This window comes from Haemaphysalis longicornis, unplaced genomic scaffold, assembly GCF_048455015.1.
Source record: "Haemaphysalis longicornis isolate Haplotype H1 unplaced genomic scaffold, Haemaphysalis longicornis Haplotype H1 scaffold_6, whole genome shotgun sequence".
In the NCBI taxonomy this organism is placed as follows: Eukaryota; Metazoa; Arthropoda; class Arachnida; order Ixodida; family Ixodidae; genus Haemaphysalis; species Haemaphysalis longicornis.
Window position 1 is genome coordinate 141,531,331 of NW_027526407.1, and position 15,697 is coordinate 141,547,027.

Sequence of the window (15,697 nt, forward strand, 5' to 3'; positions counted from 1 at the left end):
CCACGATTGTTGCCAACGTTTAAGCTAAGAGACTTCTTTTCGTCAGGGCAACCACTCGTCAGGGCAACCCCCACAGGCGAGGGGTTGCCCTGAGGAAGGCAAGTCTCTATGCTGAAACGTTTGCAACAATCGTGGTTCGTACCTTGTTCGAAGTTTTCTTTTCTTGTGTTCTCTACCGGCTTCCAAGTGTTATTGCTCCCGATATATGTTTATATATATATATATATATATATTTATATATATATATATATATATATATATATATATATATATATATATATATATATATATATATATATTGATTGATTGATTGATTGTGGGGTTTAACGCGCCGACGCAACGCAGGCGATGAGGCGCGCCGTAGTGGAGGGCTCCGGATTAATTTTGACCACCTGGGGATCTTTATCGTGCGCCGAAATCTCGCACACACGGGCGTTTTTGCTTTTCGCCTCCATCAGAAAAGCGGCCGCCGCGGCCGGGAAACGAACCCGCGACCTCGTACTCAGCAGCGCAACGCCTTAGCCACTGAGCCACGGCGGCGGGTCATATATATATATATATATATATATATATATATATATATATATATACATACATACATACATACAGACGGAGGTACATATTTGCATATATATTTTTTTCTTGAGAAATGTTCTGACCTTTGACATTTTCTTTCTATGCACACATTTATTGGCCTAACCAGTGATTTGTATCTTCTACAACATTCTGGCCTGAGAGGCTACATACAAAATTAGGCATATATTCTGTGTTTTAACAATCAAAGCTTTCCTTCGATCGCTTACGCATCCGCTTTTGGTGGAAGGAATTACTTCATTCGTAAATACACCACATTGTCCAAAGCCGAAATGTTGCCCCTTTTTATTGCTATTTACCAAAATTATCCCTGAAAAAGGCAGCACAATCTATGCGCCGTTACACATGTTCACTCTTCGGACACGCAACCTAACAGCGCAGACGAGGCAAAGCATGAACTGCAAAGCAGGAAAGAAGGGGTGCGCGCTAAAATCAATTACATGCATGCTAGCTCAACTGTCACTGATGATGACTAAGACTTCAAAAATCTAAGAAATAAAGAAGACTTGTTAAAGCATCGAACTGATTTTTCTCACATACACGTTGTAGCGAGCATGGAAGTTGGAAAAGATCTTAAAAATTTCCACTTTCCTTTTTGTATTCTAGTAATAAAAAAGGGATCTAGTATTGAAAATTGGTATAGTACATACCCCAATTTTACTTTGTACGTGTTATCCAAAAATGAAATTTGTAAGAGACAACATCAGATAGTTACAATTGCAAGTGTAGTATCTGGGTCAAATATTTGAATTTTATAGAATCAAAGATATGATAAAAAGAAGTGCTTTGTCAAAGAGTGATATGTATTGCAATATTAGAAAAAATAAGGAAACTGGCTGTCCGCGTCTCGCCGATCAGCTGTGCTGAAGCTACCTACGAAGGAATAATGGAAAAACATATTCATCTTAAAAATAGGAGTTTGCCATAGCTGCCACACTCAGTTGCTTTTGTGTAAAACAGAGCTCATTTCACTAATATTAGCTATTCAAATTGTGCATGCGTCCTGGTCGTACTGAGAATAATTATCTCAGAAAACTTCATCAATATAGGTGAAATTATTCGCAAGTTCGATACCTAAACCTGGTTAAGTAGTGCGGATTTTCTCTCGCAACCGCAGGTTTACCTTGAACTACCTTCTACCCTGTTTACCCTCTTGGTGCGAGAAGCTAGTGGCTGTCGACAACTCTGAGGCTATGCAACAACTGGCCAGAGAAAAACAATCGCACGCCAAGGTTGAGCACAAGTACCTGGACATTGCCTTGGACGACGACGTTGCTCAATTCTGCGAGAGAGAAGGCTGCTTTGAGATGGTCTTTTCCTTTGGCGCCCTCCACTGGATTGCTGATCAGCATCAGGCCATACGAAACATTGAAAAACTTATGGCGCCCGGTGGCGAATGTTTCGTTTCATTTGCAGGAACAATGATTTTGTTCGACCTTTTCGCCTCTTTGATGGAATCTCCACGCTGGACAATGTATTCTCAGGTAAGTTACGAGCATTCATGGCAATTGGTTGCGAATACATTTCTACATTGCACAAAGTTACGAGCTCTTCTGCGCCATCCCAACACGTTTAAAACAGTTAAATAAGTGTGGGTTTAAATATTAACTATGCTTTACACCCTTGGGATTTTGGTGAGGTTACAATATACTCGGTAGCTCTGCAACTACCAACAAAATATTTTACACGTTTCGTTGATGTCACATGGGCGGTTTTCGCAGCAACCTAGAGTCATGGTATTCTCCAATGGCGCCTAAAACTTGCCCCTCCGAAACTAAACTTACCACTGACCAGAAGAAATGTGCAAGCAAAATTAAAATATGCAGCCGCTATCTGCAATCCCCGTCCCAAGTACTTGGTTCAGGCTCTAGAAGCCGTGCAAAATCGAGCCGTCGGATTTACGTCTTCAAACTACTTATGTTTTGCAACATTAACCGGACTAAAACACTGTGCTTTTTTCACTTTTTTCTCCATGTAGATAGCACAAATGACCGCCGGTGGACCGCCATTGTAACACTGGGGCTGTCAAGAGAGGGTACCAATACATTTATAAAGGAGGAACGTAAAAACATTCCGCGGTGCTGAATGCACTCCGGCTGCGCAGAACTGCAGGGGTTCGAGGTCAAAGGGGGAGTGCCTTCTTCGTGCTGAGTATTGAAATCGAATGATGATGATGGTGATGATAACAAATAAACACCCGCCCGAAACCATCTTCGTGGAAACCAAAGCTGTGTGAGGCACAGAGCCTGCGCGGCTTTTCTCTCATACTCGGCATCGCGTACATTGAGCACAATATCCCCCACCTTGGTTCGCCCTATATTTCGCCGCCCCGTAACGCGTTTGAATTTGGCGAGAAGTGGACAGTAGACAGAACACTGTGCACAACCATCTCCAAAGAAGGAATAGGTCTGCCTTACTGTCCACATTTTCGTTACAGTACGATAATTTTGTAGAATTTGCGTGTTGCGTTTTTGAAGAATTTTTATGACAACCTATTTCAAATTTCACGACCTTATGTAAGCGAAAAGTGAGAACGCTCGTGTTTCCGATATTTCGGCGCACGTTAAAGATGCCTAGTATTGAGAAATAATCAGGAGCCCCTATTACGGCACCGCTTATCGCCTGTGTGTCGTCGGCGACTTAAAATTCAGAAATAAATATTGTCGGACCGCATTACCTTGTGCAGCGAGTGTGAAGAACAATTGCAAGACGAGCTAAAAAATGGGCACAGCTCGCACTAGTGGGGCAAGGCTGGAGAGAGAGAGAAAAAAAAGTGGCCGCGTATCTGCTCCTTTCGTTGCAAATGTCGTCAAAAGACGATAGTGTTTATCGGCTTTTGCGAAGTAAATGCCTCCCTTCGCTTTCCCGCTCACCTCGCATGTTGTTCCTCTTGCGTCGCGCTCCTCCCAAGGTAAAGACGCCAAAGGTCTGCTTAAATCATTTTAAATTTTCCGCGTTCCACTGCTCCAAACCGGGTGTCTCGATGCGAACGCTGCCGTACGGCGAAGACGCGTGTTACTCGAGGAGCCCTAATTCAACGTTTATAGAACCGCGTTTCCCTACTCCACGTGCGTTGCAAGCAGAACGTGGAACCTATCTAGTGGAACCTTGCATAACTGTTGCCGGTTTATTTCTTAAAATGGCGCCAGAAGCTATAGTGGCGCGGGCGATAGCAGGCGACGGCGGAGTGAATTCTTTTTCTGCAGTTCATGAAGTATTTAATTGTGCAAAAGTCAAGCATGTTTGATTTTTTTTATAAAAGAACACTGCAAATATCACTTCTGTATTGATTTGTTGTCTCATATTTGCGTAATGTCTTGTTCTTCTGCAACAATGTTGACAAGTATGAACCTTACACCGGACATAGACGGGTAGATTTAGCCGTGACTATATAGGACTATTGCTAAGCATTGTTTTGCTTTGGCCGGGTAGCTGAATCGAGTCACAGACAGACAGACGAACAGACAGACAGACATACATACAGAAATACAGACAGACCGAAATTTCTGGGTTTAAGTGGCCCAAGAAAGGCTATCGTCTTTAATAACATTTTAATGCAGAGCATTTCAGTAACTCACGATGTCACCCGCGTTGTCCCGTCGTAGTCCGCACCGTCGTTGTCTGCACCCCTCCCCCTACACTATATAAAAGAAAATACTATCCGGCGCAAGGTTTCGATCCCTCGACCCTGCGGGCGGAACGCAATGTACATGGTGCTCTACCCACTGCGCCACAAAGCCGACACAGAATGGGACGCTACGAGCGCGCCTTATATCGTTGACTCATTCAAATTACTGCTGACGAGCGCTCTCTCGTCAGCAGTTGCCAGAAGTGCAACAACATTACCGTAACGCAAACTACTTAACGTCGTGCGCCCCCGGAAATGCTCTGCATTTGATCGTGCCACCTCGCGAGGGGGATGTTTTTTGTGAAAGAGCTTCCACTCATGGGGCGGTGGCGGCTGCCCACATGGCCGCAGCGACCTGGAGACCTCGGGAGGTGGCTAGCACCTGGACCGAAACGTCAGAGGAACAGCAGAACTTGGGGCCCTTTTCCGATGTCGGAGACCCGGCTTTTGCAAGTCACATCGATTCCTGAACTTGCCGCTGAACGTTGTTCATGACTGACAGGCCCAGACCGTTTGTTCACAGGCTTACACAGCTCTCCCAAAGTTGATCATGATAGCATCCGCCAGAACCCGCGGCAACCGGCTTCGCGAACTGGACGTCTGTAGTGCGAACTCGGCGTATGTCCTCCCCACTTCAAGTGCGAATGAACGTGAATTGGCGAGGAGAACAGCACGCGAGAGATAACGACACGAACGCCGACAGAGTGTTCTCGAAGTTATAGATGGCCGACGCCGGGTACTCCCTCCAGGCACACGCTCGCGTGCGCTGGGCATTTTTTCTTCGTATTTATTTCGAACTCTTCACATAGCCCAACCCCACGCGCAAGCCTCGACGACAGGGGGCGCTTCTCACGAGGTGGGTGCGCGCGTGTGCTTGGTTGGGTTGAGCTTTCTGGCGACGCTCCACGGCGAAACTTAAACTTTCCAGCGCTGTGCTGGTAAGATTCTGCTCACAAAACTACGTTATAGGTCAACAGATGATATGAAATTGAAAGCTATGTAAAGAGACACGCAGAAAATCCCAGATTTACAGCAGGGATTACACTACTGGAAAAGGCTGATATCTCTTACCATACACGTTACTGTTTCGCATCGCAAACACGAAAAAATAGTCATAGGTTTTTTATCAGCAGTATCTTCTTACAAACACTGGGCTACCTCTGTCCATCAGAAGAAAAGCAATGCAGCCGATGCTTTGTGCAAGAGAATTCATGAGGTAGAGTATTGGAGCTTTACAGAGCGAGTTTAGAGAAAATCGAGGTAATCCCAATGACCAACCCAAAATCTGACAAATGTAACGCCCACGTATAAGAAACGAGCATTGTATTCTCGGAAACAAAATTCAGTACACTACATCTTAGCTCAAACTAAGAAAATTAAGTCGAGTTGCGCTGGGTCAGAAATAATAAGAAAGGACAAACAGTGAACCATGAGGGGAGCATGTGAGGCTGTTGACAGACGGGACTGGCCATAAATAAAGACAACAAGGAGCGAGGAAATGAAGCTTCAGATAGGCAGCTAAGGATACCTATATTTGGGGATGCGAAAACATGTTATAATTATCCTACATGTTTATAGAATATCTGTCGTACATAAGTCATCTCATGTTGCCGCAACATCCTCCCAATCAAGTGAGATTTATGCCCAGCGTCTAATCTCCTCATTTTAATGTTTGCAGTGGCGTCGGCTGGTAGTGGCTTTACCCGCAGTGGGCACCTACCACATTTTTTCGGGCGGCATTTTTTCTGTTTACTTGCATTTTTTTCTAGGCACTGTGCGAACGAGCTTCAATTCAGCTGCTGAGGTACAATACTGATAGTGCGTATCATTGAAAAGAGCGCAACAACAGAACGATGACCCCTGGAGCAATTTTGTAGACTCATTACAATCGCGCAGATATTTATCCAGTACTGTCGATTTCTCTTTCGCCTTATAAGTGAGAGGCGTGGCCGACATTGCTTGTCTGCCCAACATGTACGCTATTATTTTGAAAATAGGTGCCGAAATTGTGATACCATTATAAAATTATTCGTGTTGTCATTCAGTGGCGCCAGTGCGCCCTCGCATTCTCTCCGTTGGTGCGCTTTGCAGTTCACGTAATTTTTCTCTATTGTTTGTGTCTTCGTACTAGGAAACCCTACGTATAAGCTCTTAGCGCCAACCAACTTTGGTACTCCCGTACTGAGTGCGCTCAAATTACTCTTATAGACATTACTACACGTCACAAACACGTTTCTCGGTAGACGGCCGCAGTGCAGTAGCTAGGCTTACTTTATCTAGTTGTAGCCATTAGAGTAGCTTTTGTTTCAGGCAGCATCCTGCCGACGCAATAATAAGGCCTTGCCTACAGCAAGATCTTATCAAATTTTCAATACCTACATGTTGATACGTGTGCGTCTCCTCCAGGCCACAAGTTCGCAGAGACTAAGAGAACTCTGTGACGACATACCTGCTACCGCTTATGTAGGTACATACCATGTGATTTTACGCACAGTAGGATACGACGGAGAAGAGACATGTTGGCCAGCAGTACGCGTCTTTGCTTCTTGGGTAGCATACTGACCGCCACCGTTCGCTGCGTGCTCTATCTCACATCGCCGTATCAAAAAAGTTTCCTTCTTGCGCGCAATCGGCGTGCTTCTCTATTTATGGGACGCAAGAATATTTATATGCATGCCACCTGTGTCCGCTTGGTTTCGTAGATCTAACAACGCAACTACGAGGTTGTTCTCAATCACACATTTGTGTACCGAATAATACAAAACATACAGCGGCATATTAACTGCTATTGATTTTGGCGCTGTTATCTCTTCGGTTCTGTGCATTGCTTCTATGGGCCTCGTGCGCTGGTATGGTGGCGCCGCTAATAAGCTGTGTTCAGCGCCATCTTGTGGACAACGAAGGCATAACTTCTGAAGTCCGTGAGCAGACGGCGCTCGTGAGCATAGTATTCCGCGCAGTACGGTTATTAGCGAGAGAAAGGAGAAACGGCCGCTATTCTGTTGCCATGCGATACGAACAGCTAAACGGTACTTTATTAAACAAAATATGGTTCGCAAAGGAGACAGGAAAGCAATTCGTCACACAAAAACCAGTTTTATACAAGCGCCGGATTGTCTCCGCGCGGTTCGCGGTCACACGGTCATTTCGCAACGGCTTCCACTGAACACCAGCAGCGCCACCCAAATAAAAGATAAAAATAAAAAGACGAAAACCCGCGATCTTACCAAGAGAACGAGAGGAGTGCAGGAGTGGCCGTCTGTGTATGCATCGCCTCCCGGAATCGATAATGTATGTGTGAGGGAGGCGCGATCACTCCAGCAATAGAAAAACTTTTGTGGGGCCGCCGGCCCCCGAGGAGCATGAAATAACGGCGTAATGTGACTAACGCCCCAACGCTGCCGGCAACGCCTTGGTTGCCTTGGTCACTTTGGTGGATTTCTTCTATTCAGCTTTAGATCAGAACTACTGTGTTAGAGCGCGCATGCATAACCAAGCAGTTGACGGACAGCTTATTCTGAGGAGCACATCGACAAACCGACTTCATGGTGCTTGCAGAAGCGTATTTCTCCCTTGCATACCCTCCACTCTGCCTTTTACTTATCAGGAAGTGATTTGATGTGGTGTGTATGTGATATTGCGGTGAAAGGTTCGTGTGTATATTGCGACACCAAGGATATGTGGCTTCAAGAGCTGGAAGATTCAGGTTTGTAGAGGCACGTATTTGAAAGTGCAACTGCTTGTGTAAACTCTACTACAAACTACTGAAACTATGAGTTCGTTGGATGGGCTCCGAAAGATATCTCAATGCCTTTTAATGTGCTTTCTGAGGTTTATAAACGCGTACTTAATATGCGCATACTTTTGTACGTATATGCGCAAGACGAAGCTTTCATTAAAGCCTCTGAACGTTTATTTACCTTGTTGTTTATCGCTCGACATGGACGCGAGCACAGATATGGTAAATCGCACAACAGGTCCTTTAATTGTGCACAAATGGTTCCTCTGCCGATGAAAATATAAGACCATTTGGAATAATGGAGATTCTTTCAAGCTGACAGAGTTGTACATGAAGTTTGTGTAACTACACGTCAGTGTGAATAGTTGTGCTGGTGCAAGTTATCTTTGTCAGAAAAAATATTTTGCGCAACAAGCCCCACTTGAACTCGTTTTTCACCGGCTGCCGCAGAAACGCAAACTACAAGTTGTACAGGAACACGTTTCAGATATTTGAGAGAAGTTTTAATCAAAGTGTAGATGCGAGTCTCCGAATTGTGGCTGCAGTCCATCGGTTTGCTGTTGTGTCACCATGTAGCGTAAACATGTACGTTTCTGTTTTCATTTTAAATCTTCATATTTTCCTTTTATGACTACGTACAATTTAAGCATGCATATCCGTTGGATAGTGCATGTATTTTCTGATGCGTGCACAGATTAAACTTGCACCAAAGGCTATTTGAGGCGCTACAGAAATAAGCACTCGTTCCATTTTATTGGATAAACGGCATTTTTTTCGCAGCGGTCGTACGCCAAGTAGCGTGCACATACGCAAACGCACCTATGGATCTGTTCTTTTTATTTCTTTTCGGGTACTGTGTGCTTTGTGCACGTCGTCGTAGCAGTCAGCTGATCCGTGTACTGTCGTCTGCTTTTATTGGAGAAGGGACACTTTCTAAAGGCGCTTTCTAGATTATTTCAGCATTTATTACTGCACAATTAGCAAGCGGAGTATTTCTATTATTATAATAATTGTGAATTGAATAAAACGCGGTAATTATTGTACACTAATTTTCCGGTTGTTGTTCAAATTGAGCGCCATAGCGAACTGCTTTTATGTTTATCTTTTTCTTCGGAAAAAAATCCGCCACATGTTTACTTCAAACTGCAGTGCACGAGGCCCATAGCCCTGCGAGCATAACGATATAGTTTAACCGACAATTCAGAGCTCACTGAACTTACACAAATAAAGCCTAAAATCACGGGGTCGACACCAAACCCTTCTTCATAACCAAGGCCTTAACTCCCACCGTGACCCACCAATGACCTCCTTTCCCACATTATTTTGTAAACCTCAGTTGCCTACTTGGCCACCGCAGCGATGCAATAGCCGACATACATCCCTTGCTGTAGTCTTGCCTCGCCATGCATCCGACGCGACTGCGACTACTTGCGGGGATGGGCCTCCACTTAGACGACGCATCTACGTACACCACATGAATAAATGGAGCCATCATCCTTCCTCCTTGACGTCACCCGCGACATGAACATTGTTGCACTCATACAATCTACATTAATTATCCTCAACTAATACCCCCTATCTATGCCCTGTGGCAAAATAAACGCTCTTAAAAAACCTAGGGTTACTGCTTTTCAAGCAGACACATATAGGAGGTGTAAGCTAAACTTCAGTGACAGCTGTGCTAGTATATCTAAATTTCGCGGAGCATGACAATTTCACGTTCTCATTAGCGATCAAGATATCTATCGCATATGACTCTGACATAAACGTTTAAAAATGTATTTAAAGCTAAACACACGACGTCACGATATTTTAGTCCTATACGTTTGCCTGGCTTAAGTACCCATCAGAAAACTGCTGTGTAGTCTTTGAAAAACGATGGGCTTGCAATTGCTACTAACACCCATTTGCTGTCCATAGCCTAACTTCGCAAAAGAAGTCCACGTTTTTTTCTTGTGAAAATGTCCACCTCAAATCAAAACTCTTAACCTTAGTATTGAACACATTCCGTTTACGCAATTCCCTCATATCATTGCGGGACAGCACCTTCGGAAGGTTGTTCCGGCAACGCACGGTATGGACAAACTGGCACTGCGTTCCTACACCGCAAGTCTTTTGGATGGGCTCGATCTTACTCCCCTGGCCTGCGAAGTGTTTTCTGAGAAGCGGGTTTTAGATGTCACTCCGGATGAGTTGGCAGGTATGTAAATGATTTTTATGCATATGTTACCCCATTTCCTGTTATTGCTGAAAAAGTGTGATAGAGTAAGTTTATTATTATAAATACAGCACCAGGAAATTTTGCATAGCTTCTCAGTCGATTGGTGTGCCTTATTCTGACAGAAACCCTCGTTCTTGTGGCTTTTGCCTATTCAATCAAGTTATTGCATCTGTAGACAGTTTTTTTTTTAAACGCAAGTCAACCAAAGGAGGTAAAACCAGAGTCACCGCAGCAGCAACCCAATGCGCCAGCACTGCATTTTTCCCCTACGTTGGCATTGCAGAGACAAGTTTTAGTAGTTGTTGCTGCAATTTTGGGACATACCTACTGGGGGATGAAATAACAATGGCTTCCTTTGAGGGGCTATTACGCCCGCTTCAGAATATTCACAAATGTATGAAGTGGAAACGCAACACTCGCCCGATAGTGCTTCCCGCGTGACAACGGAACGTGATGAGACGATTGTGTACACCAACAGCACCAAAGCATGATCCCAGTGAAACTATGACATGTGATAGCCTGCTTTTTCACGCAATTTCCTCCGAAAAGCAGAGAAAACAAGAGAAAAAAAGAAACGAACACCGAGTATCGCAAAAAACAAGCTGGCACATGTAATTAATGCCAAAATACAAAGTAACCAAAATGAACACGAAGACGCAAGGACGATGCCGTAGTAAAGGAGTTGTGACACGCATCCCCTGCTTTTCCCTAAAATGCACGCAAGCGGCCTTAAGCCGTTAGAGAATTTTTGCGCCACTGTTGAGAAGTCAAAACCGCCTGCCCAAGAAGGTAATTTTTATTGGAATCGTCTGATGTTTGAAGTAAATTGCAAGTGGTTCAGGAGGGTTGTCTAAATTAAACCATTCCTCAATTGATTGCACCTTCCTGGGGAGCGCGAATTTTACAAGTGTGATACCCGGGTTATGTACAATATCTAGATTACGCAATGCTATCTCAGAAAATGGGAATCGAAACACGAGTAGCAAGTGTTCGCTTGGTAAGTCCTTGCCGCTTTGTGCCCACAACTGGCAAGGGCAATTTGAAGAGCCCACATTGTGACCTCTGTGGTTGTTCGCTGGAAGAGGTGGTAGATGGAAGTTGGTTACAATAAGTCAGAATATGTACGCAGCGCACAACTAGACTGTCTGCAGTAATAATCGTTATGAATATCAATGCGCAATGAACTTGAAACCTGGTTTATTTAGGTTAACAGAGAAAACTAGACTAGTGCTCTCCCTGAGACATCGCCTGCCGAGCTGATTTCAACAAATAAAAAGACTTCAGGGTAACAGCCACCCACCATTCAGTAGAGGCTCCTGGAGTTTCTTTACAGATAAATAACTGCCACTTATATTCTTTATAACATGTTACCTAACGTCCTGAAGCCGAATTTTAGGAACTGAAATATTCCACAACTAAGTTTAAAAATTTATGTCTCGAAGAGGGAGAACAAATTCAAATGATACGTCACAGCACGCATGTTTTTTTAGAATTTAAAAGTGAGGATGACAATGGTCCACTGTTAGAAAAGGGCGTCAAACAACAATTGAACGCACAACTACTCTCTTCGTCCAAAATGTTGTCGATAGACGATTGGCTTCTGCCACGTGAGTACTGTGCTACGTATGTCCTCTGTTCTCTGCAGCGCCCACCAAATCCCGACGTTTCGCTCCTCCCAAGATAAACAGAATAGAGGTTACCTCAAGTCTAATCAATATTGGGATGTTCCACTGCGCCTGCTATCTACTGGAACCTTTCGTAACTGTCGAATTCGGAAAACTGCCACAAAGGGCACCGCAAGCACTTTTTGTGCATTGATGTCGCAACTGTTCTATGGAATGTTTAAATTGCTATCGTAGAAATCAGGCAACCAGGTATTTTTATTTTGTACAAGAATGCAAATGCCACTTATGTAGGGATACCTTGCCTCAAACATGCCTAATGTGGTTTTTTCTGCTCAACTTTGCTAACAGCACTGCCGCCAGAGTTAGTAGTTTCAAAACGCGTTTCATATCAACGGCTCGTTCAAGAATTCTACTAACTTTTGGCCGGGCGGGTGAGTCGAGGGACAGAGGGCTACAGAGCACAAATTTTGGCTTTAAGTAGCCCAACAGAGGCTGTCCTTTTCAAACCACTGAACATTTGACCCGACGTGAAAGCAGCCATTGCCAGTCTGCACGTGCGAGAGGATCGCAGAAGACCCCCAAATTCTGCCACACACTTGAGCGATATCTTGAGTTGTTGGTTAGAGACATCAGCCAGTAGGACTGATGGTTCAATCACGAGATTGGCCGGGCTGTTCGTAGCGCGCACTTTTGAATTATACCCTCAAGGCGAAATACTGCTGATGAAGCAAAAGAATGAAGGCGCGAAACTGCGCATGCTCGCTTGGTGTGCGTAAAACGGCATGCCTGCTGAGTGACCGGAGCCCAAGAGAGAGAAAAACATTGGTGTGTCTTTTTGGCTGGCGGAAATGGTCTTCTCTATACGAAACACCACTTGCTTCTTGTCGCGGTATGCCTCTTTTATGGGTGGTTGTGGTGGTGGTGGTAAAATATTGATTCAACAGTTCGCGTTTGAAAGCGGGAGAAGCCCTCAGTTCAGGGCCCCTGCGACGGCTGCGGCTCAGGGGTGTTGAGTGGTTGCTGTAGACATTTACGATGCCACACCAAATGTAGAGGACGGGCAAAAGAACGTGCGATGCTCAAGGTAATTGTAGAAATTAAGCGCTGTTTCACTCCGAATGTAAGAACGCCGTTTTTGTTTCACAGTCCACTTTTATTTACCCAGCCTAATATTTTATGTACTTGCTCGTCGCAAGCGTTCTGCAATTCCTCATGCCAGCCTGGTTATGACGAGGGTGCTGTCATTAGGCTATTTATCTGCACCCGGAACAAGCAGTGGAAAACGCCCTTGATTTCGAGATTTCGGCGCAGGTTAAAGATCCTCATGTGGTCGAAATTAATCCGGAGCACTCCACTACAGCGCGCCTCATCGCCTTTGTAGTTTTGGCGCCTTCAACCTCACAATCAATCAATCAATCACAAGTTATGGGTGGTGCGAATATCTTTATGTAGTCCTGTGGCCCCGAGAACATTTGTGGCAATTATATCTTTGGTAAATCTTAAACAACCAACGATCAGTACGCGGCAGTACCCTGGTTTACTGTAACTCCGAATTTATGTGAGAAGTGATGCGAAATTTTTATGACAATTCTCTTTCTTGTGGTACGTCAACGCGAAAAGTTTGGTTTGCCTATCTGCCTGTGTGCCTGTCCAAAGTTATAAGATATATTGAACGAGACGTTTACACAGGCAACACATGTCTGGACAACTAAATCTGCTTTTCTGATGGACGCAGAAAGCAGGAATGCCCGTGTGTTCGAGATTTCGGTGCAGGTTAAACATCCCCAGGTGCTCAAAATTAACCAGCAGCCGTTTTCTATACCCCGTCTCATAACCTGTGTAGTTTCGGCATGTGCAACCCCACAATCAATGGACGTCTCAATCTGGTGGCACTGTTCATAGTGGTCAATATTATTGAACAAAAAGAAAACATTAGACCTATTTGGCGCAAGACATCAATACAGTAAAATCTCGCTGATACGTTTTTAACGAGAATCAGAAAACAAAACGTAACATGCGGAAATAATATTATTTAAAACGCAGGAAAATATGCATACTCCATCAGCAACTCATTTTATTGAACAACATTGAAGTAGCTGGAGCATTTGCATTGCTCTTTCTTCTTTTCAACTTTTAGGAGTAAAGTTTTCTGAAATGTAAAAAAATAGGCCGCCGTTTGCCCTTCAGCTTTGCTTTTGCGAAGGAGCTACGAAGTGTGTCCGAGTGTTCCAGTGCCTCGCTTGCTGCTGAACACTGGTCGCCACGGCTGCCTCCATTTTCTAGTGCGCCGTCACCGTCATCGCCGCCATCATCATCCGGCGCTGCGCCATCACCACCTGATATCTTGCGCGATGCGAAATTCGCAAGTTCCCAGGTCGACGTCCGAATACAAAAACGTCTAACGTCGTTAGGTCTTTGAAGCACTGCAACGTCCAGATCCTAGCTTGTCGGAGCGCTGTTGCAGCTCGTATATGCAAGAATAAATGTATGATTTCTAGAAATATCACTAAAGATTCACTTTCGCGGTCGTATTATCATAGTTTTGGGAACAAGCGATCGTATTACAGGCACGAATATACATTATTTCAAAGGAACGACAGCCGGAAATGACAAAAAAAACGTTTAAGCCTAAAAAACGTATTATGCACCATAGTATCAGCGAGATTGTATTGAACATAAGAAATATATGCATTGTTTTTAATTTGATATAAAAGGCTGCTGTATTTTCGCGGTATAAAAAACATTCGTATTAACAAAATGCGTGGCCTCACGATAGAAACAGCGCTCGCGCGCTCCCTCGTGGCAGTGTTCCAAGTTGAAAAGTAACGTAATATGCATGTATATGGGGCGAACAGTGGAACGCGGCAAAATTGAATCAGCGCTAGTAAACCTCCACTGTGGTTATCGCGGGAGGAGCGACACAAGCAGGAGAACAGCGTGAGAGGGAGTAGGGAAAGACAAGAGAGGCGTTCACGTGGCAGGGGCGGCAGAAGGCTATCTTCTATACCTCAATGCATTTATGTGCGAAAACCACTTTCGAGGTTCTCCTCGACTTGAGACTGCGTTGAAGGAAGGATCAGAATACCAAGGTTTGTGTGAATGTGCCAGAGAACAAATTGCAGCGTGTCTTCTTCTTCCCGTTCCTTTAGATTTTTACACAACATCGAATCCCATCTACCATTTGCTCTCTGACATGGAGCAAGAAGAGCTGGCAAAATTCACGCAAGAGTTTATTCAAGAAAGGGTGAAGAAGAACTCTGGGAAGCTCACCAACGAATCTGCCCACATCATAATACATGCATGCAAGGCGCCCAGAAAAAATGACATGTAACACACCCAATAAAAACGTAAAGAAATAATAAAATCCCCTTCCAAACTTGAAGGGTAAGAGGTGTTATAGAAGCATAAAAAATGTATTGTTGTGATTAAAATACTAGTACTAAAATATAACAAACAACAGAGCTGTTCGCGGCGATTGCCTAGAAAACAAATATATCTTTCTATGAAAAAGAAAGATACATCGGAAGATTTGCCGCTTGCACGCTTGATAGCCACGCAATTTTTCTTTGATTGTCGGGCCGAACGCTCGCAACACGGCCGTAAGTTCTCCATTTTCTGAATCTCCCTAACCAAAAAGCATTTTTTATATTTTTAAAGTGGTGTTCCTAATAAGCACTTTGCTTAGTATTCGTGGCGTTTGTTTCTTCTCCTCGTATCCATTATTCAGGCTGTTGTTTCTAACCAGAGCTTCGTGCTCACTTGTTTCCAACATCATATCATTCATATCCACCAAGCAACAACACCGCCCGCTAGTTGCTTGCCTATTGAAGTCCATCAGAATTATTGTTCATGGCGGAAGGCCGACAACATGCAAAAAGCAGGAAAAGTTC

General features: G+C 44.2%; 1 protein-coding gene across 1 annotated transcript in view; it reads left to right on the forward strand.

The window, feature by feature from the left end:
* LOC144141966 (uncharacterized) overlaps window positions 1-15,205 on the forward strand; it is a 32,854-nt gene extending 17,649 nt beyond the window's left edge. Inside the window, exons 3-5 of the mRNA XM_077673400.1 lie at window positions 1,712-2,078; window positions 10,005-10,161; window positions 14,957-15,205. Coding sequence (XP_077529526.1) covers window positions 1,712-2,078; window positions 10,005-10,161; window positions 14,957-15,138 — 706 coding nt within the window. The 3' untranslated portion in view covers window positions 15,139-15,205. The remainder of the gene's footprint in view (window positions 1-1,711; window positions 2,079-10,004; window positions 10,162-14,956) is intronic.
* Window positions 15,206-15,697: the final 492 nt, after the last annotated feature.